This window comes from Oreochromis niloticus, linkage group LG16 (assembly GCF_001858045.2).
Source record: "Oreochromis niloticus isolate F11D_XX linkage group LG16, O_niloticus_UMD_NMBU, whole genome shotgun sequence".
Classification (NCBI taxonomy): Eukaryota; Metazoa; Chordata; class Actinopteri; order Cichliformes; family Cichlidae; genus Oreochromis; species Oreochromis niloticus.
In genome coordinates this window covers 26,206,855-26,230,644 of record NC_031987.2, presented here as the reverse complement: position 1 = coordinate 26,230,644, position 23,790 = coordinate 26,206,855, and the positions used below count along the sequence as shown (strand labels likewise).

The 23,790-nt window shown below is 39.0% G+C and overlaps 1 protein-coding gene across 1 annotated transcript; it reads right to left on the bottom strand.

Annotated features, from left to right (window-relative positions):
- Positions 1-366: 366 nt before the first annotated feature.
- On the bottom strand, positions 367-23,610 carry slc15a2 (solute carrier family 15 member 2). The gene is made up of 23 exons (XM_005475385.4): positions 23,460-23,610; positions 23,269-23,369; positions 21,372-21,459; positions 20,061-20,202; positions 19,572-19,664; positions 19,113-19,212; positions 18,600-18,690; positions 18,441-18,518; positions 17,011-17,093; positions 16,752-16,835; positions 16,553-16,642; positions 14,098-14,142; positions 13,775-13,810; positions 11,128-11,216; positions 8,896-8,977; positions 8,418-8,543; positions 7,737-7,898; positions 4,771-4,817; positions 4,512-4,619; positions 4,146-4,245; positions 3,924-4,067; positions 2,848-2,952; positions 367-2,065 (listed from the first exon to the last, which is right to left on the bottom strand). The coding sequence occupies exons 2-23, from the start codon at positions 23,275-23,277 to the stop codon at positions 1,859-1,861; spliced, it is 2,109 nt and encodes a 702-aa protein (XP_005475442.1). The 5' UTR covers positions 23,278-23,369; positions 23,460-23,610; the 3' UTR covers positions 367-1,858.
- Between the last annotated feature and the right edge of the window lie 180 nt (positions 23,611-23,790).

The following is a 23,790-nucleotide window of genomic DNA, read 5'->3' as shown; positions in this document are numbered from 1 at the left end:
ATGATAAACAGGAGTAAACGATTGACAAGAATACAAATTTTAATCTTCATTAAAACTTCAAACATCACAAAACAAGTTTATTTACAGAACTTTAGAGGAAAAATCAAAATTACACTTTTCCCTGAATAAAAAACATCACATATTGTCAAAAAACAAACCACAGGCAAAAAACATCAGTTTTTGCAGGTTTGAAATCACACATACAGCACTTTGCATCATACTTCGTTTTTTAACAGCACACTTGTTGATTTGAAAAGATGGCTCTGTGATGATGAAGTGTCCCAATGAGCAGCATGAACCGTAGCATGAAATTCTTTCATAATTTTTGCCTTTTTTTTTTTTTCATATCTGTGATTTTTCTGCCTATTCTCAAAAAGTCATCAGTAAAAGAAATCATTATGTATGCAAAACTAAAGCTGGATGTTTCTGCACAATTTTAAACTTCCCAACCTGCCAGAAAGAAACAGAGTTCACTTCAACGTCAGCAAAGCAGAAACCTTTACGGGGAAATCATTCACAGGTGGATACAAGGACTAAAATTGGTACAAATGAATGCAAAAAAGACTGTTTTTCAGGTGACATAAGACTTTTTGAATGAATAAAAGTGGACTTTTTCAATAGATTAGATTACTTTTTCAGCTCCTGTATGGATCCCTTTCGCTCCTCACTGCTTTCTGACCCATGGCCCTCAGAAAGCTTTCCCTTCACAGCTGCTTGGATTGTCTCCTATTCAGAAGGTCACTTGTTCACTCCCCAGCTCCTGCGGCTGTTGACGTGCCCTTGGGCAAGACGCTGAACCCCAGGTACCCCTGATGAATCCGTCTAGGTTTACATGTGTACGTTAAAACTGTGTCTGTGGTTGCAAAGGGAGCCAATCTAAGAATAAAAAAGGATTCAAGCATCAAATATGTGAGTCATTTAATCAATGTTAAAAGTCTAAACCTAGCTGTATGTGTGAGTAAAGGGGTAAAACCATTAGCGCTACATGTGACACGTGTCAATACAATCCTTCTGTTTTCCCTCGTATAGACTTTGAAGCAGTTTTGAGGTTATGAGTTATAGTCAAAAGCTGATAAATCAAGACTGAAATCTATCCAGTGGTTGAGATTCTGTAATGAAACAGCTGCTTTCTAAGATCCAAACAATGACCAGACTGGAACTTTTTTAAAATTCAAGTGGCTAATGTGACTTTTCTTTTTTTGTTTCTTCAAAAAAAACAGCTCTAGAGGGACAAACTGGTAAACTTGTGTACTTGTATCCACTACTACTGAAAGATTGTTTCAGACACTGGCTGCACTACATGCAGACCCTTGAAACTTGTTTGAGAAACTCTGTTTTGTTTAGTTGTTCAGGTGCAAACAGGCAGAAATACCCTTGTAATTAGAGATCATATCACATCAGGCATTTAGTAATGATGAGCTTTGTTTTCTGGAAATCAAACATCATTGTGATAAAGGCACACAAAGCGAACTGAATGCTTTCTGTCCCATATTTGCACAGCTTGTGATTATCATGAACAGCATTCTGACATGGGGTTAATATGCAACAAATATATACAGTGTAGTATTAACATGCTTTAATAACACTATTGATCATTTTGCAGAAATGATTATTTTGTCTTCCTCAAACATTATTTCATATTTTAAGTTTGATTCAGGAAGTCCTTTCCTTGTAAGGTTATAAAGTTTGAAACGGGAGTTTTTCACAACATATGTTAAATGATGTCACGAGTCTGACACTTTAAAACCACAAGAAATCTCCAACAATCACATCTTAGAGTTTCATTTTCACTAAAATAATACCTTTATAAAGCACAAAGCAGCCAAAAGTATAATGAGGTGTGACTAATGTCGCGGTATTACATTCTGGTGCTCTTCCCCGTTTTGTTCAGTTGTATCTCGTTGTTTTTCTTCTTGAAGTCACTGTCGTCTTCCTCCCTCACGGAGTTTTCCAGGTAAAGCTTGTCCATTTCTTCGGGGTCAACGTAGGTGTAGAAGTGGGCCATGATGGAGAAGATGATGCAGACGCCCAACAGCAGGCAGGCAAACAGCAAGAACTCTATCCACTGAGATAACAGAGACAGTTTAGTGTTCGGTGCACGCGCTCGCGACCGATTCAGTTCATTTGTTGCTCACCAAGACACATAACCGTTTTAGTTGCTGATGTACGTTTTATTTAAGCTGGCGATTTAAAAGAAAACACTTTTGGTACACACATTGTGGGATAAAAGAGGTGAGAAACACGCTCCAGTGGATTATAAGATACCCCAAAAAGCATCTTTTTTTTTAGTTCATCCATATCTCTCCATTAAACCGTGTTACAGTACACAGGTAGCTTTGGTTTATTTCTACTTTATGATACATTGCAATAATGAAACTTTTGTACAAAGCACTTCTAATCTTTCTTTTTGTCCATTAGAGTCTGTTTTTATGGCTTTTATTATTTTATGTTACTTTAAAGCGTTTTAAGTTAGTGTTTTTATCTCTTAAGTATATTGCTTTATGACATCATCTATTAGGCCGGTGTGCGATACAGCTTCCTTTCATTCAACAGACACAACAAATTTTGTTCTATGTGTCTCATTGAATGACAATAAAAATTACTTCCTTCCCAGTTATCAACACATTTAGATGTAATTTTCACTAGTTAGGGTTTATACACTCTCCGGCCACTTTATTAGGTGCATGTTGCCAGTTGCAGCTGAGTTGCTACAATTAGCTGATTAGATGCTTGATTACCGAGTAGTTGAACAGGGGTACCAAATGAAGTGGCCGGTGATTAAAAACCTTTCTTTCTTTTTTGTGTAAGAGTTTAAATGTTTCCCACAATGCCCCTCAAGAGTCATACCTGTTCCAGTCCTGCCCCTTCTGCCACAATCAGCACTATCACATTGCCAAATGCCACCGTGAGCAGCCAGCCAGCCTGCAGCACTGACTTCATGTTGGCTGGAGCCTGGAGGTAAGAGAGATGCAGGGTTAAAGAAATAAAGACAGCTGGCAGCTCTGGGACTATATACATATTTAAAAGATTTGTGAAGTAGGAATTTGACATCTTAATAATATGACAGAAACAGATCTGGAGGGGAAATCAATTTCTTGGGCAACGTTCAGTGGATTAAAATTTTAATAGTAAATGCACCGTTTTCTAAGTATTTCTACAGAAAATGTACAATTTGCATGGGATCGTTAATAACCAGCTCTTCTAAAAAGCTGTGTCTTGTTTATCAGTCTTTAATTTCACAGGTTGCTCTGAAACACAGCATTCCTCTGACACAGCAAGCTAGTGGATGTCAGCTTTATGGCCATTAAATTGGGATAAAAAGGTAGCTAAATGCTTTACATCATCATACTCTGCTTCAGTAATAATTTCTATTCAAATTGCTTAACAAATTTTATTATCCCACCTGTCATGAAAAAACAAATATTTCCGAAATCTGTCAAAAACATTGGTTTAAAAAACCTTTTTCAACTGAATTCACATTTTTATACCCTAAAACTGAGCTGGCACACTGAGAAGTCAGCAGTAAATTTGAAGTCTGTGTATACTGGTGGATTAACCATTACAGAAACATACAAATTTATTTTTGTAACTATCAACGCCGTTAATTTAAGGCAGCTGTGGCATAAACCTTACACTGGGTAGTGGGCTAATACACTTAAGCGCTATAGTTTTACTCAAATAATAACTGAGTATAAAGCTTCCTGTGTTTGCTAATATGGACAAAAGTGTTGTAAGACAAATTTCCCCTTTTGTCCAACCAGATGTATTGCAGTTTGGAGAATTTTCCTGGTTGGAAGCTACTGTCCTTGAAAGCCTTTTTCTTTGAAGCCAAAAAGCTTTCAGTGTTTAATATTCCAAACAAAGATTGTCAGCGGAACATTAAGAGTACAGATAATCCTGATAGGTAGCATGTATCACATCACCTGCGAGTAGGAGAACTCCAGGCCAGTGATGGAGAACATGACCTCTCCAGCAGTAATGAGGATGTACTGTGGGATCTGATAGGCAATGTGCACATTGTTGGCTTTCACATCCTCGATCTTGTGAGGCACAATTTCACCCGCTTCCTGAGAAGGGACACAGAAGGGGTGTAAAACTGCTATGATCTGTGATGACTAAATGAAGTTGTTAGAAAGCATCCTGACCTCTGTGAGAATGACAGTGTAACACGCGCCAAAGTCCAGCAGGCCCAGGTTAAGTTTAGAGGTCTTCCCTGAGCTTGAAATGCAGGTGGCATGAGTGTATCTGAGGGCAGAAGAGTTGCGTGAATTAGAGGAAAAAAATCAAACAGCATGATTTAACTAACAAGATATAAGTTGATAATAACACTGTTTGTTGCTTTAAACAAAGAAAAAGCTTCAACATTATGATCTCTTTGGACATGGAATTATGAAAAAAGTGATGTCTCTTGTTTTTGCTTTTTTGGGGGGTTGGGGAACAACTTAGCAGATATTTGGCATTAGGGCTTTTTTTTCCAATTTTGACCACTACTTCCCAAAAATCCTACTTACTCGCCCCGCTGCACAGTCTTGTTATGAGTCACATTGTAACCGGAGGACATGTAGAAATTCTTATCTCCCACCGTTACGTTTAAGGCCTCCGGCTGTGTGTTGAGGAACCTGTTAAATATGAACCGGGAGAACTTGTGAGCAAACCTCATTATCCCAGGTTGACCTGTGTTTTAAAGCAGCAGGGGAACAAGCAGATTCAGATGCTTTACAGCTTAAGCACAAAAGCTTAGTAACAGCCTCGAGGCTAAAAAGGTTTTACCTCAATAATGGATTCCCGTCTTCGTTTTTCGTTATGTGATCTTCTACCTGAAAGATTAAAAAACATCAACATCTACTATTTGTAATGTGTCCCATGTTTTCAATTTACACTCAATGGAATTATTTAAATTTTAGAAACTTGTATAAATATTAATGGAGATTAGCATTCATAGAGAGTCTTTGTATTTCCTTCAGCTTCTTACAGCTGATTTAGACTTCTGTGGTGAATCTTTGTAGAGCCAACGACCTAACCCACAGAGTGCTGGTACATTATGTGTTCATTAGCTTGTGGTTGTGGCAGCCATGATGGAAACAAATCCTGGGTCGCTCATTTTGCTTTTTGGGTTTTTTTTATGCAAACAAATTCCACTTCTTTGTAAATTTCTGCATGAGAATTTTGAGTTTTTGCAATCTCCAGGAATTTGCTGACATCTGTAATTCCTTATACTGAGACTATTAATAATATAATTCCTTATGCTGACGTTAATGTTATTATTATTGGCATGCAGATTCACCCCCCACCCCCAGGTTAACGGTACAGGTCCATCAGGTCAAAGACAAACAGACTCAATAAAGGTTTCTACCCACAGGCTGTCAAAGATGCCCGACCTCCATCCTGATTAAAGGTTAACTGTGCTGTTAACATTTATGGACATTTCCACTGTATTTATAAACCAGAATGTAACCAACATTGCTACCTCCATTTATAAACCGTATTTGTTATAATGCAACCATCTGCACTACCTCTTTAACTTTAATTCTATTTTTTGGTTTCGCTTTTTTCTTTTTTTTCTTTTTCTAAAGGAGTTTTAATATAAAAATCTACATGCTGCTAACGGAGAGATGCCAAACTGTCTATCATTGCTCTTGTAACAGTGACAATAAAGATCTATTCTATTCGGTGTAGGTTTTTAGAATGATCTGTGGTTACGATGTACCTATGACGCTGATGTATAAATCTCCTGTAACCGAGTCCCACAATAAGACAGCTTAATCCGAATTTCTGCATGTGTATTTTTGCCTTTCTTTACTGACCTCAGTGTGAACCAGGTGCACCAAACTGCTAAGCGGACTTGTCTGCTTAGTGTGTTTATCTAATGTGATCGAGCAGACACGTCTAACTCCACAACCACAAGATGATGGCAACTCCGGGGTTTCTCTTCCATAAAGAGATTTAATTTAAATGGATCATTTCTCTCTCACTCTTCCTCTTCTGTTGCACCTGAACCAGCTGACCGACAGCTGATATTAAAGCACTTATGGAAATGCATTAATCTGTAGAAGTTTATATCCTTACAACCATTATTATCCCATATATACTCTTTCTTTCTTGTATTCAACACGACCTCACTGGGCACTGCAGATTTTCAAAGAAAATCTATGGACTACGTCTAACACTGTGGACAGTAATGCATTTGTCAGGGTGTTCGCCAGTTCCCTGAAATGTCCACTGAAATATTTCACGTACATTCCTGTCGTAATCACTGTTTAAATGGACGCCGCTTACGCGTTAACAAGCTAACTGCACTAACGCGTTGACGCCGTGCAGCCCCACGCACGGGGCAATCCACGCTAACTCGCTAACGGAGATTTGTGGCGTTATTGCGGTTATGGCTTTAACGTCATTTTAACGAGATTAACGCTGACAGCATTAGTTTAAATAAAACTGTGAAGGTTTAGTCACATAAAACACTCATCAATGAAGAATCATTTGCTGTTGTGTTGTAATCTGTAACACTGATGGAAAAATGTATGACAACATTGGCATCGTGTTGGAGATGATGTCAAGATTTGTGAGTAAAGATGAGCCTTAAATGGCTTTCAGATTGTGCGTGGGACTAAGTGTAGTTTACAGAGAGTTTCAGAGAACTTGAACGTGTTCTGACAACGTTTCTTGTGAAATGTGCGCACACGCTGAAATACAGTCATTAAACGATAATGAACAACTTTTTAAAACAGTTCGTTCTGCTTACCCAGCATTTTTGGGATTATTGATTTTCTGTGAATTCTTTGTGTTGGTATGTTTTAGTTTTCTGTTATTTAGTATTAAGTTATTTATAGCATTGGCTGTATGTTTAGTTACGTTTGTTTCCATGTTGTCTGGTCCAGGTGTTTAAGTCTTGTTTCCTGTTTTATTTTGAAGGTCTTGTGTTCCATGTTCAGTGTGTCTAGTTTTGCTTCCCCTGTGGTGTCATGTTCATTTGTGTCAGCTGTGTTTCCCATGTGTTGGTTTTTCTTCATCCTCATCCTTATGTTCATGTTATGGTTTTCATGCCTAGTTTTAGTTTTTCCAGTTCAACTTAACGTTTAGTTTTTGCCTCTGTTCGCCTGTGCCTTTTGCTTTTGTGTTTAGTTATCAGCCTGAACAAACGCTCGCTTTTTGTTAAATCCTGTCATCCTGTCTCTCGGTAGTCTGCTTTTCTGTCCGCTCCTCAAACAAACCGCCCTTCCAGCCGTTGACACAAATAATTCAATTTAAAATTTAAATGTTAAGAAAATTCAAGTTGGGAAATGATGACAGGATCTTTTCTCCTCTCTCGTCCACAGTGACGCTCATTCATATTTCTCGGCCAACTATATTAAACTGAAGGCTTTGCTCGGCATAAGCCCGTTGCCATGGTGAATCATGGAATCAGAGTTGCATCGATGACGCCTTTCTCTCGCTACACACGCACACGCTTGACTCACAGTTGAGTTGATTTAACTGGAACAGGAAACTCAGTTTCCCAACACAGAGTTTATGATCAGAGTTTGTTGAACCTGCTTTCTGGATCAGAGCACTGACCTCATGTCGATTTTTTAAAATACTTTTAAACCCAAACTGTATGCACCCTGTGCTTTCTGATGATTTCTATTAAGCTCACAATAAAAAATATCCAATGTACACATTGGATATTTAATTCTCAATAGTGAACAGTATTGGGGGAAAAAAGTGAAGATGTGGTAACAGCTCGTAGGAACACTCACTAATGTGTAGGTGATTCCATCAGCGTCAGGGTAAATGATGACACTGTAGGCCTTTTTCTCTTCAACCTTCTGGGTAGCCGAAAAGGTTGCTCCATTGACTCCAGTGACTTCAAGATTCAGCTCCCCGTTGGACAGTGGAACAGTCTCATAACCAGGAGGGTCCTGAGAGAAGCCAGAGAGTTCATGTTTTTAGAAAATTGAATTATAAATTTACTCATTTGCCAGAATGAAGAAGAAATCTCTTGTTTCTGTAGAACAGCTCAAGGCTTAGACACAAGTTTATTAGAATCAAAGTTAAAATAGCATTTTCACTGTTAATGGCACACTGAGTTATAGTTTTGTTTTATCCCTCTCTTCTTACCTGTATTACTAGTTGAATTCTGTTTATTTATTGTTTCGTACACGTCTGCTTTTTCAAAAAGAGCACGCACTTCTAATTGCAGTGGCCCATTTCTTGGTTAAATAAAAGTTAAAGGGGTAACTAATGAAACCTCAAGCACACACACACTCATACATACTTGGATCTCTGAGAAATGTTCAGCCTACACTCCTGACATTTATTTGAAATGCAAAGAAAAATCCACTGTACATGTGAACGAGAGGGAAATGTGTTTATTAATTCTATTCGCCTTGAGCAACGGTGAAAAGTATGAAACGTTTAACCACCTCCACTCTTCTTACCTCAAGGTACTTGATTGACTGTAGAAACAGATCGGTGCCAGGAGCCTTCAGACTGACATCCTCTTTAGCAAGGTTGACAACCTGCAAGAGACACTTCCCTGCAGGTGCAGGATTCACCACAGTTTTCTAGCAGAGAGAAAAGCAAATAAGAATGATGGAAAAATACTTGCAAAAACACTTTTTGACCAGTTTAAACAATCACTATGAGATAAAATCAACAACAGTTAAACAGTTAAAGTATAAGATTCAGGTGGGTATGCTAGAAAAAGCAAATGTACCTAATATCAGCAAAAAGATGATACTGTTAAGTTGATATTTTGGCATCCAAACTTTAAAACTGCAAGCTAACATTATGATTATACATCTGAACTGTACACATTCAGGTTTTCCTGGAAACATAAGCAGTAAGGGTTTCGCCGAGTGTGAGTGCTTTTCTGTAGCAAGAGGCAATCACTCTATGACTGCTGCTCATACGTACCACAACGTTCACCTCCACCAGAGTGGCTGCTCCGAAGGCCAGGGCTGCAAACACCATTCCCATGGCCATTTTCCTCAGAGGTCTGAAAACAGAGAGAGTTGGTGCCCAACAGTTAACACCTTTACCTGTTTTTCACTGCTTTTTAAAATATTCTGAAAGCGTGGCTTTATCATTTTATCAGAAGGGTTACTTCCACACCAGTGTCCTCCCTGACCAACTCTCTGTCGCATAATTTCCTTGTTATGGCTGTGCATCCCTAAGTCTGGTCCTATTGTTAAAAGGGAGTTCTTCCTTCCTATTGTCACCAACTCGTTGCTCATTGGGGATCATCTGATTGTTGGGATACTCTCAGAAGTGTTACGTCACTTGGGTGCAAACTCCAGAAAGTCAGGATCTTCTAAAAACAAAATTGGTCCACTAAGAATATGATTTGGGAAACTTAGGGAAGTCTAAAATGTTCACATTATCCTGTTTTTGCCAAGCATTTCTATTTTCCTGTGTCTGTATCATTATGGATCATGCATAAGGTGAGATGCTTTTACTGATGTGTGAGCTTGAATTTCTTTCTCAGCTTTGCAAAACAGAAAAAAAATCGGATTGGATGCAGTGGCGTAAAGCATGCCACCACTGGACTTTGGAGCAGTGGAGACGTGATCTCTGGAATCACAAATCACACTTCTCCGTCTGGCAATCTAATGAATGACTCTGAGTTTGGCGCTTTCCAGGAGAACAGTACTTGTTTGACTGCACTGCCAAGTGTAAAGTTTGGTGGAGGGGGGGATTATGGTGTGGGGTTGTTTTTCAGGAGCTGGCCTTCGCCCCTTAGTTCCAGTGAAAGGAAGTCTTAATGCTTCAGCATACCAAGACATTTTGGACAATTTAATGCTGCCAACTTTATGGGAACAGTTACAGATACATACATGTTGTTAGTACAAACGATGGCCTATGGCCGCTGGGATAGGCTCCAGCCACCACCCTAATAATCTTGAAGGAGAGGTCAGAGGTCAAATGTTACCTGATATTTTAAATCCTTTTACAGTATTTTCTATATCTCGACATTACACATTTCACTAGAAGCACCATCTCTTTATAGTTACAAGTAATAAGGTTTTTATGTCAATTTTAACTAATAAATCAAGTAAGTTGACCTTGAAGACCTTGGTCGATATAAGTCCAATTTTAATGAATTGTTAATATGACCTCGCTCTACACACTTACAAAGATTTATCAGAAATCATTCAAAACTTTTCGAGCTATTGTGCGCACAAGTAGAATGATTACACGCATGCATGCAAATGCAACCAAAAACGTAACCTCCGTGGAGGAGGTCATAAAGATCATGTACATTATTGTATGACACTATTTAAATCGCACTGTATACTGTTAGAGACAACCTTCAGACCAGTCCACCTCATCTAGGGAGTTGAAAATCTAGTCTCTAACTTAATGAACTACACTTAAATTCTGTGGATGTTAACTTCAATTCAGTTCAATTCAATTTTATTTATACAGCGCCAAATCACAACAACAGTCGCCTCAAGGTGCTTTATATTGTAAGGTTGACCCTACAATAATACATACAGAGAAAACCCCAACAATCATATGACCCACTATGAGCAAGCACTTTGGCGACAGTGGGAAGGAAAAACTCCCTTTTAACAGGAAGAAACCTTCAACCGAACCAGGCTCAGGGAGGGGCGGGGCCATCTGCTGCGACCAGCAGTAACCGGATGAGGGAAACAGTGCTTCCTTTCATTGCAATCAAGTTCTCCATAACTATGCCATGAACCTGAAAAAAACTAGTTATATTCACTTAATAAAATATTTTCTTTAAAAAAACAGTCTCATCACAAAAAGATCTTGAGATAACAGCATTTAAAAAAATAAAGGCAAGGTCATTCTCTGTTTCCCTACTTGAGAAACAAGTATGGAAATTCATATTTCCATTGTGAGAAATACTTTGGAGTCGGGTTTAAAAGTAAATGTTTAACATTCATTAAACATTCATTTGTAAATGTATGCTAGCTTTGTGTTTATAGAGACTTCCCTCAATCGTTAACTTTCTTTTTCTTTTTTTTCTTTTTTGGGGTTTTTTTGTCTATTGTATAATCCTGAGAAATATATGTGGAATCACATGCTTCATTTTTTCCATTTTACGAGATTACAAGATGATCCTGAATGAAATAAAGGAGGTAGTATAAAACAAAGCCAAAAAAAAAATCCACTACTCACGTGATCTTGAGTCCGCAGAGTCTAACGAGCGGATATATGATGAGGTCAAAGATAGGCACAAAGACAAGAATCAGCAGAGCATTCAACATCTAGACAACAAGGGAGAGGAAAATTAGTCTTTTAATGACTCTATAAAAGCTCTGTAGAGTTCATAAAATCATAAATGTTGCGTCAATAAAGAGAGTGATTCTGATTCGGTATTGCTTGTAAAGAGATGGCAGTGAAGAAGAACCATAAAAGTGTTTTCATGAAAATAGCCTCATCACAGCCTAGTCAAACATCGGTCTTCATTAGTGAGGGGACTTGAGAGATGCTTCTTTTCACTGGATGTTTCACTGCATTAGAAGTATATAACAGCTATGCAGGACACTCCATCAATTATGGTGCTGTATTCAAGCACACTGGCTTTGAAACCTAACAGAGACTACGAGGGAGTGACTTTAAGAGAGGCTCGGGTTGTTTATATCAGAACAACATGAAGCTTTTTTTATGCTTAGTCTTTAAATCTTAAAGCTTAAAAACACGGTAACCATTAACACTTTATGGTCAAGTTGTGTAATGCTCTTTACTGGCAGGTCATGTAAAACTAATTCAACTGAAGATGTTGTCCAGAGTGTTTGCATAAGTGAAGCTGCAATGCAAAGCTCACATGGTAGGCCTCACTCATGACATCGCAAGTGCCTGCTGACACTGGAGATAAAAAGAAACTGGCAGCATAATAATTTTTCCTGATGGCTTTGGTTTATTTTGTACTGTAATGACAGTGTGACTTTTAACTTTATGCAAGTTTTTGTAACTAGTTTGTAGTTGAAACTTCTAACGGTTTAGCAATTCCAACTACAATCAATTTCCACCATAAATTTTGACTATGATCTTCAACACTACGCCCATTTCAGCGGCTCGTTTATTTATCCATTCGATGATATTTTCTAATTTTTCATATTGTATGACAGTTTGGGCCTAAGCACCACCGTCTATATTTAAGCACCTGACACCTTTATACAACCAAATTCTGAAACTAATGGATAAAAATCCAGTTCAGTGGATAAGGGACGAGCTACGAACTCTAAATGCAGCACATCTATTTGGAAATATGTCAAACAGTGTTGTCACTTTTAAATAAATAAATAGCAAAAAATAGAGTCTGGCATTTATCCAGTGACCATAAAGGCTGCAATGAATGCCATGACCAATGGTCAAGTGCAGATTAACATGTCACCGTCTTTTACTGCTTTGCTTAGCAGGAAAAAAACTGTGACTGTAACTATGACATGATAAACTGCCACAAACAAAAAGGAGGGAGAAACTAATCACATACTGTCATGTGAAAATAAAGTTTTCACAGCTCTCTATGAAGTCCTGAGAAAAGCTAAGTCCGCCCCATGATTCAGTAGTATGCAGAACCACCTTTAGTAATGGTTTTCTGTACTTTATCAGCCTCTCGTCATTAACACGACATTGTGGAGGGATTTTGGAGCACTCTTCTTTACAGTGTTGTTTCCATTTATTGAGGTTTGTGGGCATTATTTTTTGCACAACTCTCATTTAAGGTTCCACCACAGTCATTTCCATCGAGTTGACGGGACCATTTCAACACGTTGATTCTTTTCTTTTTCAGTCATTCTGTTGTAGATTTACTGCTGTGCTTGGGGTCATTGTGCTGTTACATGGGCCATTTTGGGCCAAGCTTGAGCTGTTAGGGTGATGGCCTCATATTTCACTCTGGAATACTTTGGTATACACAGGAGTTCATGGCTGACTCAGTGACTGCAAGGTGTCCAAGTCCTGTGGCTGGAAAACAAGCCAACATCATCACCCCACCATCAACATAGTTCGTTTGAGGTGTTTGTCCCTTTTTTTAAATCTTCACCAAACATGGAGCTATCCATTACTTCCACTATCCACTTCTCCAGATTTAACTTGGCAAACCTAAGTCATGTTGCCATTTTCCTGGCCGCCCGTACAAACAAGCCAACACTGTGATGAACTTTAGCATCTAACATGCTAACTAACATGCTAACAGACTCCATGCTAACAGAGTCGGAAATGTAGCTCTTGGATTTTCCACTCCTGGGAAGGCTGTTGCATTGTGTTAACAGAGCTCCAGAGCAGCAAACTGCCAACACTTCTGCTTCCATAGAAGTGTTCACACTTGTTCATGATGAATTAAGTGCATTTGATAAGCAGCACCTGGCTGCTGTTCACCGTCTTAATATCTATAGAAACTGTAAGGGTGTACTTAGTTTTTGAGGGGGGCTGCATAGAGTACCATGAATTTTTTTTAAGACACTGATCAGCCAGAAAAGCATGTTTAACAGTTGTCAGAAGTTTACAGTTAATCCAGTGATAGATAAAATACAGAATACTTGCAATATACAGTAAATTTAACTTAGAAAAACCTATTTCCAAAGGTAAAAATTAGCATTGAAACACAGTGTAATCGCTCGCTAAACCATTGGAAAACTACTTGGATCATATACATAGACATATATCAGTACTGTTGCAAGTATATGCTAAGAAATTTGTATCCATCTCAATCATTTTCTGCTTTTCTCTGGACTTTCTGCCTTTCATTATTGCTTTTTTTAGATTAGCAAAGACTGCGCACAGTTTGTATCCCAGCAAGAGCCAAATAAGCTGCACATACCTGCATTTGGTCAGGCTTAATAGCGAAGGAGTTTCCCTATAATAAAAGAAGACAAAGACAAGAGAGACACTTAAACTTTATCTTTATAAATCTAAACTTGATGAGTTGATGATTTTTTGACTTGATAACGAGCCATAAACAATGTTATTTACTAGAATAAAATGATAAATTGCAGCAACACCCTAACAAAGAAAAGCTCTCTTCTAAAGACCTGTTTGTGATATCAGATGCTAATCTAAACCAGCCCACTGATAACAATGTGAAAATACAGCATCAGCTTTTTAACATCTTGACACCATTACTTCACGTAAGTAAGGTCTTACAAAAGCCAGGTTCATCCTCGTGGCTTGAAGTGTCCAGCGGGAACCCTGCAATAAAGAAAAGACGCCATCTGTTACTGTAAAATTTGTTTAAGGCACAGCAGATGGGATTTCCTCATTTTCCCTGGAAGGGATAATAATAATAATAATAATAATAATGAAGAGATAGTGTATTTCTGACATGTCCTCTAAGAAATCAGTTTTAAATCAGTCGAATTACAGGAAGAAACGGATACAGGAGGAAAGAGAAACAGGAATGTTGAATGTGGCTTTGAGGTTTTTCTATAATCAGATGGTTGTGTTGACTGTTGGTCAGAGGAGAACATAACAGACACTTATGGGATTTTGCAAGAAAGTTTCGCCACAAGACCTTGATCTTGTGCTGACACAGAATGCAGTCTGTCCAAGTAGGAAGGGAACTGAGGCAAGTTTTTCTTTTTGATTAAAAAGTAAGTAAAAGCTGTGACTGTAAATGTTGCTTAAACTGGGAATAAATGCCTGAGTACAACAGTAGAACACAATTTAAATAATACTTAAGAATATTTAATCATTATTAATGATTGGCTCTCTTCCACAGTGTGTTTTTTTGTCCTGTCTTCCTCCCCTCATCCCCAACCGGTCACAGTAGATAGCCAAGTCTCCCTGAGCCAAAGGGTTCTTCCTGTTAAAAGGGAGTTTTTCCTTCCCACTGTCACCAAGTGCTCCTCCACAGGGCGTCGTCTGATTGGTGGGGGGGTTTCTTTTTATTATTGTAGGGTCTTTTCCTTACAATACAGGCGACTGTTGTTGTGATTCGTCGATATATAAATAAAACCGAATTGAACTGATGTGCTAATCACATTCCTAGAGCTTATTTTCATTGGGCATTTAACTTTAGTATATGGTGTATAAAATATGGGGTTTGGATACATAATGGAGAGTAGCTCATTGTGAAGGTTAATATGTTTTTTTTCCCAACCAAAAGTCACTCTTCCCTCTCAATCTCATTCAAAACACACGAGTTCAGACTAACGAAATCAAAAACAAAAGACTGCATCACTGCCAACCTCACTACGATTCACTGGCTACCTGATTCAACACAGCTGATTTAAATGGCTAAATTACCTCAACATGTCTTGAGATTCTCCAGAGGCCTGGTAATGAACTGATCATGTGATTCAGGTGTGTTGACCCAGGGTGAGATCTAAAACCTGCAGGACACCGGCCCTTGAGACCTGGAGTTCTCCACCCCTGTTTTAAAGTCTTCCATGGTCTTGCTCACAGGTGTCGAACTCCAGGCCTCGAGGGCCGGTGTCCTGCAGGTTTTAGATGTGTCCTTGATCCAACACAGCTGATTTAAATGGCTAAATTACCTCCTCAACATGTCTTGAAGTTCTCCAGAGGGCTGGTAATGAACTAATCATTTGATTCAGGTGTGCTGACCCAGGGTGAGATCTAAAACCTGCAGAACACCGGCCCTCGAGGCCTGGAGTTCGACACCCCTGGTCTTGCTGCTACCTACTGTCATGGTTCTGGGTTTTAAACCCAAGGTATTACATTTTTGGACTCTGAATTTCAAAAGCATTTTTTCTTTGTGTTTGCTTTTAAGCTTTTAGTAATGTCATTGAAGGTGTGTTGGTATGTAGTACTGTTTTATATTCTGATCTCTTGCGTAATCTAGCCTTCCCCGTATCCTTTTGTGTCTTGATAAGCCTTGATAAGGCTGTCTTGATAGTGGTTACTTGGTTAGTCACTTCCTTTTTTTATTTTAATACTCTGTGTCTACCCTCGTGTCTCACTCCCCTCAGCCCCACACATGCCTGCGCCTCTCTGAGCCTGATTCAGCCGGAGGTCTCTTCCTGTTAAAAGGGAGTTTTTCCTTCCCACTGTTGCCAAGTGCTTTGTTCGTCTGGTTGTTGGGGTTTCATCTGTATTATTGTAGGTACCAACAGTTGCCTTCACAGCCACAGAAACTTGTATTTAGTTTTACTTCGCTTTTAAGTTTTGGCTATTTCCCCACCTGTTCCCTCTCCCCTTATTGTCTTGTGTATATGTTGTCTCAGACTCCTCTTGTCCTTGTATTGTCCACATATCTGGCATTTGGATTTAATCGTCCTATTCTGTATTTGGGTCCGCAAAACGCAGTGGTTCACAACACCTACATCACAGATTTACTCACACCTCAGACACATTTCATCTGTTCCTGCACGCTCATTACAGAAGGACATTTTGTGTTAGAGCTGTGGATTTCTCCAGCAACTTTTAAATCGGTAAATAAATTCATTCATTATTAGAAATGTATTTATTTATGTTACCTGTCATAATATTCACACTGTTCCGGTTTAATGTCTTCTGTTTTCAGTTATTTTATTTGCGTGTAGTTGTCTTTTTGATTTTTGATTGTGAGCTCTTATTGCATTATGTAAAAGTAACTCTGTTATACAAGTTAAGTTTATTATTATTTATTATTTTGTCTTACCTGCTGATCAAAGAGAGCCCAGAACATTGGGAGGGGGATGTAGAGCACCAGAACTCGCAAAACCATCTTAATCTCCTGAATCAGACGCATCTGTAAAATAAAACACACACACACAAACAAACAAACACACACAGGTTAGATGACTTTTAAAAATATTCTACGCATCAATGAATTAATAGAAGGACTTTGCTGACGTTACCGAGTACTTCTCCTCAGCCCAGTCCAACCAGTGCTGTCTCGGTGAGTCATGTTTCGATTTGTTCCAGCGATTTTTAAGTGCAAACTGTAGGTCAAAGGTAAATAATTGGAATGAAAATGGAGTGTGTACAACGCAGACAGAAACCCAAAGTGTGAAATTCATATCTTTCTTAATGATTCTTGGCAGTAAAAAGCAGTATATCAATGTGCTTGCACTTCAGCTCTCAGATAAGTCGAGGGAGAAGTATGGGATTACTCACCCCAATGCAATTGCAGACTTCCCAAAGGATGTTTCCCTGGGGAGGAGTTCTCTTGTACAGACTGCTGCCAGCAATGAAGACAACTGTGCACGATAAATAAAGAGTCAGACTGGACTTGTTTGAGTGAAGATCACAGCGAGTGATTACCTTGATGTCAGAACAACCAAAATAATACTGAGTACCGATTTAAGGATGGTTTGTCCTCTCACAGCTGCTAATGAAGGCTTTGGGGTAATAAAACCTATCATGGTGTAAACGTGCTTCAGGCTTTGAGCACTAAAGCTCCTCCTCTGCTTCACCCTCACTGCGATCTGTCTGTGACCTCTCAAGAATTAAATCCGTTTGTTTTCAAAGCGAGGGTTCAGTTAAGCATGAATCCCATAAGGATCAGGGGTGACGGGGACCGAGAGGCAGAGACAACTGACTGTCAGGACAAATGTGGATGGACCTTGATCAAGTGTAAGGCCGGCTCGTGAAAACGCAAGCTCAGCATGCAGATCACAGCCCGGAATAAAGCTCAGATCTCGAAATGCGACTGGCAGGTTTGAAATATAGGTCAATATTTTCATACTGCAGCGCACATACCGCATTTAGTAACACGTTGCTACAAACATGGAACTGAAGATTCTAATCGAAGAAGGACAGCATGTGAGTTCAGTGCCTATTAGTGGCACTATTTTTATGCCTAAATACTGAGTTTGTGAAAAAGTTAATTAAAGCATTTCAAAAACAGCAGAAAGGGCTGTGTAAAAAAACTGTGGACAATGTAGGGCCCAGGTTTGGAGGAGGATCGTATTAATTTTATTATTCCTAACCCAGAGCAGGATGAAAAATCAGATGCTCATCAAAGTCTGAGTTTGATGCACTCAGAATCAATATCAATATCTTTATAATATACACTAGTGAGCAAGTTAAGAGAGATGAGACTATCACTATGTCGCTCAGGCCCTCACTGCTGCGTGGAATACATGTGAGTGGACGATACATGTTGAGCTTTGATATATGGATGATGTTTCGCTTCCTGTCCTCTGCCGGGCTTGTTCTGTGCTGTGTGGCTCGCTTTGATTTTCTAGATGATACTTCTGCGATACACTGTGATAACTATCTATATACATCTCCTGCTTTGGGACCGTTACTGATGTTTTTTATGCTATGTGTAACTTGATTTTACGAGATTTGTTAAAGAGTTAAAGCACATCCTGCCACAGCAGAGGTTTGTGCTCTGGCTCAATTAAAAAGGTCAGTTTTTCAGGGAGCTGACCATTTTTTGTATTTTTTTCCCTGAAATAATTGTTATTGTGCGCAAACAGAAATAATGTATTGCTTCCCAAAGAAAACTGTCAAGTTTAGAAATGCTATGTTGAAAAATCCCTTGCTCTGTTTAAAAAGCACTTAGAGAAAACTCTGTATATGTTGAGGTGTAAACTCACCTAACGCCACAACCATCAGGGCTGCAGGAACCCCAAAGGCCAAAGCATAACAGTCTCCACCAAAACACTGCACGTCACCTGCAGGAGTGGTGTGTGTTATTAACACAGCGGACCTCACTGGATATAATGTAACATGTAAAACTACGACTATACGCTCACCTCTCAATATGGGTGTAATAATAGTGGACAGGAAGCTGCCAGCATTGATTGACATGTAGAAAATAGAGAAGAACTTCTGCCTCTCTGTGGTCTAGAAGGGATCAAAACATAATCACTTACTGAGTTTAACATTGCTACAACAACTCCACATGACCACTGTTGTATTCAACATTATATAAGCTTTCAGATGAGTTTTCGGATATGTCCTAAACACTGTTTGGACACCAATAACACCGAGTAAATCTAGCACTGCAGTTTAAAGTATTATTTTTACACAGTAACAAAAGAGTTAGAGAACAACTCCAATTCCTACATGCCACAGATAACTTCTGAGAAGTATGTGTGGCTCAGTAGCTAATGTTTGATGATGGGCAGGTAGTTATCACTAGGCCGCGCCTCAAAACACGTTCTATAAAAGTTATCAGATAGCTGGGATTGGTTTCTGATAACCTTGTCTTCTTGGTGTACCGATAAAAATAATACAAATATGTCCTCAAACTAAAGAAGGCTTACATGCTCCTCGCCAAACTGGTCTCCTCCGAACGCCGCCACGCAGGGTTTGATCCCTCCGGTGCCCAAAGCTATGAGTATCAGACCTGACATGGACAGAGCACTGTAGGACACACGGACACAAAACACAAACAAACTGCTGATTCAAACTACAACACAGTGTATATTAATAACAGTACAGTACTGAAAAGAAAGAAGAGACTGGCTGAGATTGGCACTCAAAGAATCGCTGAGTGAAAACTATCGGAAACTGTATGGCACTGGGAACTGTGATGGGCATCAGTTTATCAATGACATGACGTTTATGGACCAAAAAAATAATTTTATCCTGATTCAAAACTTTTGAAATCAATGCTCAAATTCCTTCAGTGCAACAAGGATTATTAATCCTCACCTCTTCCTCTTCTAACAGTGCTGGGCTGTGATTGTGCAGAGTGATAGAATTAGCTCATGACAACTCACATGTGCAATTCGGTGCTTCCCACGGTGGGAATGGCTCCAACCGACTTGACCACATGGCCGATCACATATACAATGGACAGGTAGATGATGGTCCTGTGGGGAGCAAGCTGTGATTATGTACAGGGCATTCAGGCCTTCTTCAAAATCTCTATGTGTGCTCAGAATGATTCATCTCCAGTAACAGGCAGCGTCAGGCAAAGCTAGCAGCTTAAAAGGAGATGATGAAATACTGCACACGCATAAAATGCGCCTGTTTCCGCCATTGAAAAATACATTTTTTGCTAGCTATAAGTCAAGATTTCGAAGATGAAGTGAGACGTTTTGAGATAAAAACCCAAATTTTTGACTTATAGATGGCAACAAATGTTTGTTTTTTTTCAGTGGCAGAAGCTTAGAATGTATGCACATAAAATGAACACAGTTTGCACAATGTATTTTTGTTATTTGCTTGAATCCACACTTTAGTGCATTTACAGCTGAGAGACTCACTTGTATTTCCCGAGCCAGGAGTCAGCAATGAAAGCTCCCAGTATGGGTGTGAAGTAGCAGAGGCCGCTGAAAGCATGGTAGACAGCAGTGGAGAGGTCCTTGTCCCATTTAAGGTAGTTGAGGAAATAGAGCGTCAGCAATGCTGTGATCACACACACACACAAGCAAGCATAAGCTGTGAATCAGCTCACAGGATGGAGAAGCCCAAGCCCACACCTAAACACCACAATACATCGTAAGCCTTCAACATGACCTGTCATATTCTAAAAGTATTATTGCACTCAGAATCCTTTCAGCGAATCCTCAGCAGTTCATGAATTCAACAATACCACATGCCCTCTGTGTTTTGGTGGCTCATCCTGCACAGCCAAACATTGGTGACACCCACAGTGCTTACATTTAACCTTAGAAGATCCAGAAGTAAACATTCTGGGTTTGAGTTTGTCATTCAGGTAAGCTAAGACATTTTAACCTAAAACCAAAAAGCTGTTGGGACATTTTCTTAATAAATAAGTCATAACAGACACGAGAGTCGCTTGGGAAAGTTTAAGATGAACCCTGTGTGCTGCTAAAGCCAACATCACAACTCACGCTGTTAACTAAGCAACATCTTCATTCAAAACAGACGTCCTAGCTTTTCCCGAGCACTCGACAACAACTCAACTCTTGATCTCCGTCAGCAGATGGCATTTCCTGGCTGACTGCAATTCTGCTAGTTTGTAGCTCTTAAATTACCGTAGAGGCCACCAGAATAAATCCAAAACAACTTGGTTATTCTGATGGTTACAGAATATCAGTAATCCATTATTTTCAAACCACTTACCTCTCTGATGCGATTTCTCTTCTTTTATTTATTAGTAAAATTAATATTGTTGGTATTTTTACTAATGACTGAAATAAATGAGATGTTTGGGGTCTATTTTTTTATATTCTCTCACATTTTAGAGACAGTGTAATTAAATAAAACCCCCGAGTCTTAAGTTCACTCGGATTGAGGAAAAATGTTTGTCAGTAGCTGAAACTGTGGACACAGTGCATCAGCTTAAAACTGCAGGAAATTGCGTGGTGTATTTACATCTGTGTTTGTGTGTGATCCGGCTGAAGTAAATCTGTCACTTATGGAGATAAGTGAGGTCGTGTGAGGGAACAAGAGAGACCTTATTTGATGCCTCTCTATTATATTGCCCCAATAATACTCATAATATGTAATGTAGCAAGCTAAAATTACTCTGTGATTCCAGAAAACCTTACTTTTATTCAGGCTTTATATAGATTTGCACTGTAATATCACCCAGGCTTTTATTTGCATACCTTTCATGCCATAGTAGGAGAAGCGTTCGCAGAATTCATTCACCACTATGAAGCAGATGCTGACTGGGTAATTGGTCCCCAAAAGTTTCTAAAAGAAGCAAAATGTATTAACAGAATGAAGTTCAACGCACATTATTCTCCAACAATCACACCGAAGTAAAAGCACATCCAGAATCCACTATCTAATCTTTTTCCCCCCACCTTTGTCAAATATAAACAATAACTCGCAGGTTCAGTGAATAGTTTTATTCTTTAACAGAGAATACTCTGACATGAAAAGAGAGGAATGTAGCTGATATATTCTTCCTGTTAGTCAATCTCACAAGATACTGAAGTTAATCATTACACAGAAATAGAAGTTTTATAGGTTTAACGCTATAATGAGACCAGGCTCAGCTAAAACGAAGAAAAATATCCATCGCTTGAGATCTGAGTGGATTTTTCTGCAGTGGATGTTTAGTATTCAACTAAACACCGTGTGGGATGTTTTGATTAACAATGATCTGCAACTTTACGCTGTTGCTTGAGAGCATTTTGACAATTTAGGTCATCTGTCAGATCGTATCATTTACATCAGCTGTAGCCCTGATATGTAAAGGTATATGATTCATGTGCTTACACCTCTATATAAACTGCCTACAAGCAGTAAAACACTTTGCACAACCGGCTGCTAAAAATGGAGGCTTCTGTAGAATTTTACTGGTAATGATGTGCTCACTGATCTGGAGCTGGATGTAATTAATATGAGCTCAGTGTTTTAATCATCATCAACATCATCATCATCATAGGTCCATGGCCTCATTCAGTGAGCTTTAGGCAGTCAGTGAGTCACAGTCACTTTAGTGTATACAAGTAGATAAACACTTACTAAGAGAAGTTAGACTGGTGCGTCCCTACTTGGTAATGTTTCTTTTTTCTTTTTCTTTTTTTTTTAATTGATAAAACTTAATTTAAGGGTTTGTTTACCAAATGTGCAACGAACATATTTACTCCCATCACCATCTCTGGTTTTGTGTCATTTAATTTCAATTAATCAAAGCATGAAAACATGAAAGAAAGAAAAAACAGAAAAACAGACTCCGTTCATTTTCAACATGAGTCCATTCAATTTTATTATTTTAAATGTCATTTTAATAATCTTTTTTTATATATATATTTTATTTATTTTATATTATTATTATTATTATTATTATTATTATTTTTAACATGTTCAATGTATCATTTTTGGCATGTCAAGTGTACAGCACTTTGTGTTCAGCTGGGGGCTGATCTGAAAGTGCTATATAAATAAATTGCTTGCTTGCTTGCTTGCTTGTCTCTGTTATATTATTTTACCTCACTGTATCAACAGTTTTCTACAACTGAGGAAAATCAAAGCGTGGTAGATATTGTCCATTTTCTGCATGATAAATCTGCACAGTAAGCATATTAAAAATGATCCTTTAACGGATTTGCTATCTCCAAAAACATAATCGCTCAGGCCACATGTGGCACCAGCTTTCTCCATACAGCAGTTAGTGTGGGTTTACTTTTAAAGGGGAGGGGGTGCCTGTTGCATCATCTTACCAATAATAATTTAGCATAGCGCTTCAGTGGGAGCTTGGTCTCAAAGCAGACTTCCCTCTGTCTCCATAGCCCTCTTCTGCATGCTTCGCATACACGTCAACAACATATCTTTGCGTGTTTTATTTCCACAGACGTCCCGAGCACCGTCTGCTCCCATATGTCCCCGCGTTCCAACCCGCGTACAACTTTTCTTTTTTCTTGTTTTTCTTTTTTTTCTTTTTTTTTCTTTTACTACGCATCTTTGCGTTGTAAAAATCAGAGACGCACAACAAAAGTAACTGAGCAACTCAGCGCATAATCAGTAAAAAAAATCACAAAACAGCATGTTTACCTTTCCCATGTTGTCTTATTAGATGCGAGAGTTTGGGATCTTTACGGCAGCACCGGGAGCTCCTGACTATCATCCAAGTCCGTCCCACTCCGTTCCGCTCACTGAAGGCACAGATGCAAAAACCTCGGACACTTACACTCTTAAAGCACACTTAAAGTTAATATTCCACCACAGAAAACTGGACTTGTTACCTCAGGAAAAGCAGCGAGCCTCCGGACTTCGGTCTTTTGTGAAATATTAAAAAGGAGGTAGCAGATGAGTGTTTATATATGCGTATATTTACAACGCGTTTCACTCCCTTTTTGGGGGGGAGGTCCGCAAGTTGCAGTGAAGCGGGATCTACTTGTACAATAGAGTCGTTGTTGCACTCAGCCGCAGACCTGACTGTGGGATGGAGGGTCAAAGTGTTGTGGATGTGCGGGTCAAAGCGCATATCTCTGGTTGGATGACTTCGAGTGTATCATTTATTTCTTTTTTATTCACCCTGAGTAATATTAGCGGTGGCGGTGGTGGACGTGTGTC

Coding starts and splice junctions, on each gene's coding strand:
- slc15a2 (XM_005475385.4), bottom strand. Junction 18,691..19,112: donor ACCAGTTTGGCGAGGAGCAT/GTAAGCCTTCTT, acceptor GATCCCTTCTAG/ACCACAGAGAGGCAGAAGTT. Junction 8,544..8,895: donor TGGTGGAGGTGAACGTTGTG/GTACGTATGAGC, acceptor TCTCTCTGCTAG/AAAACTGTGGTGAATCCTGC.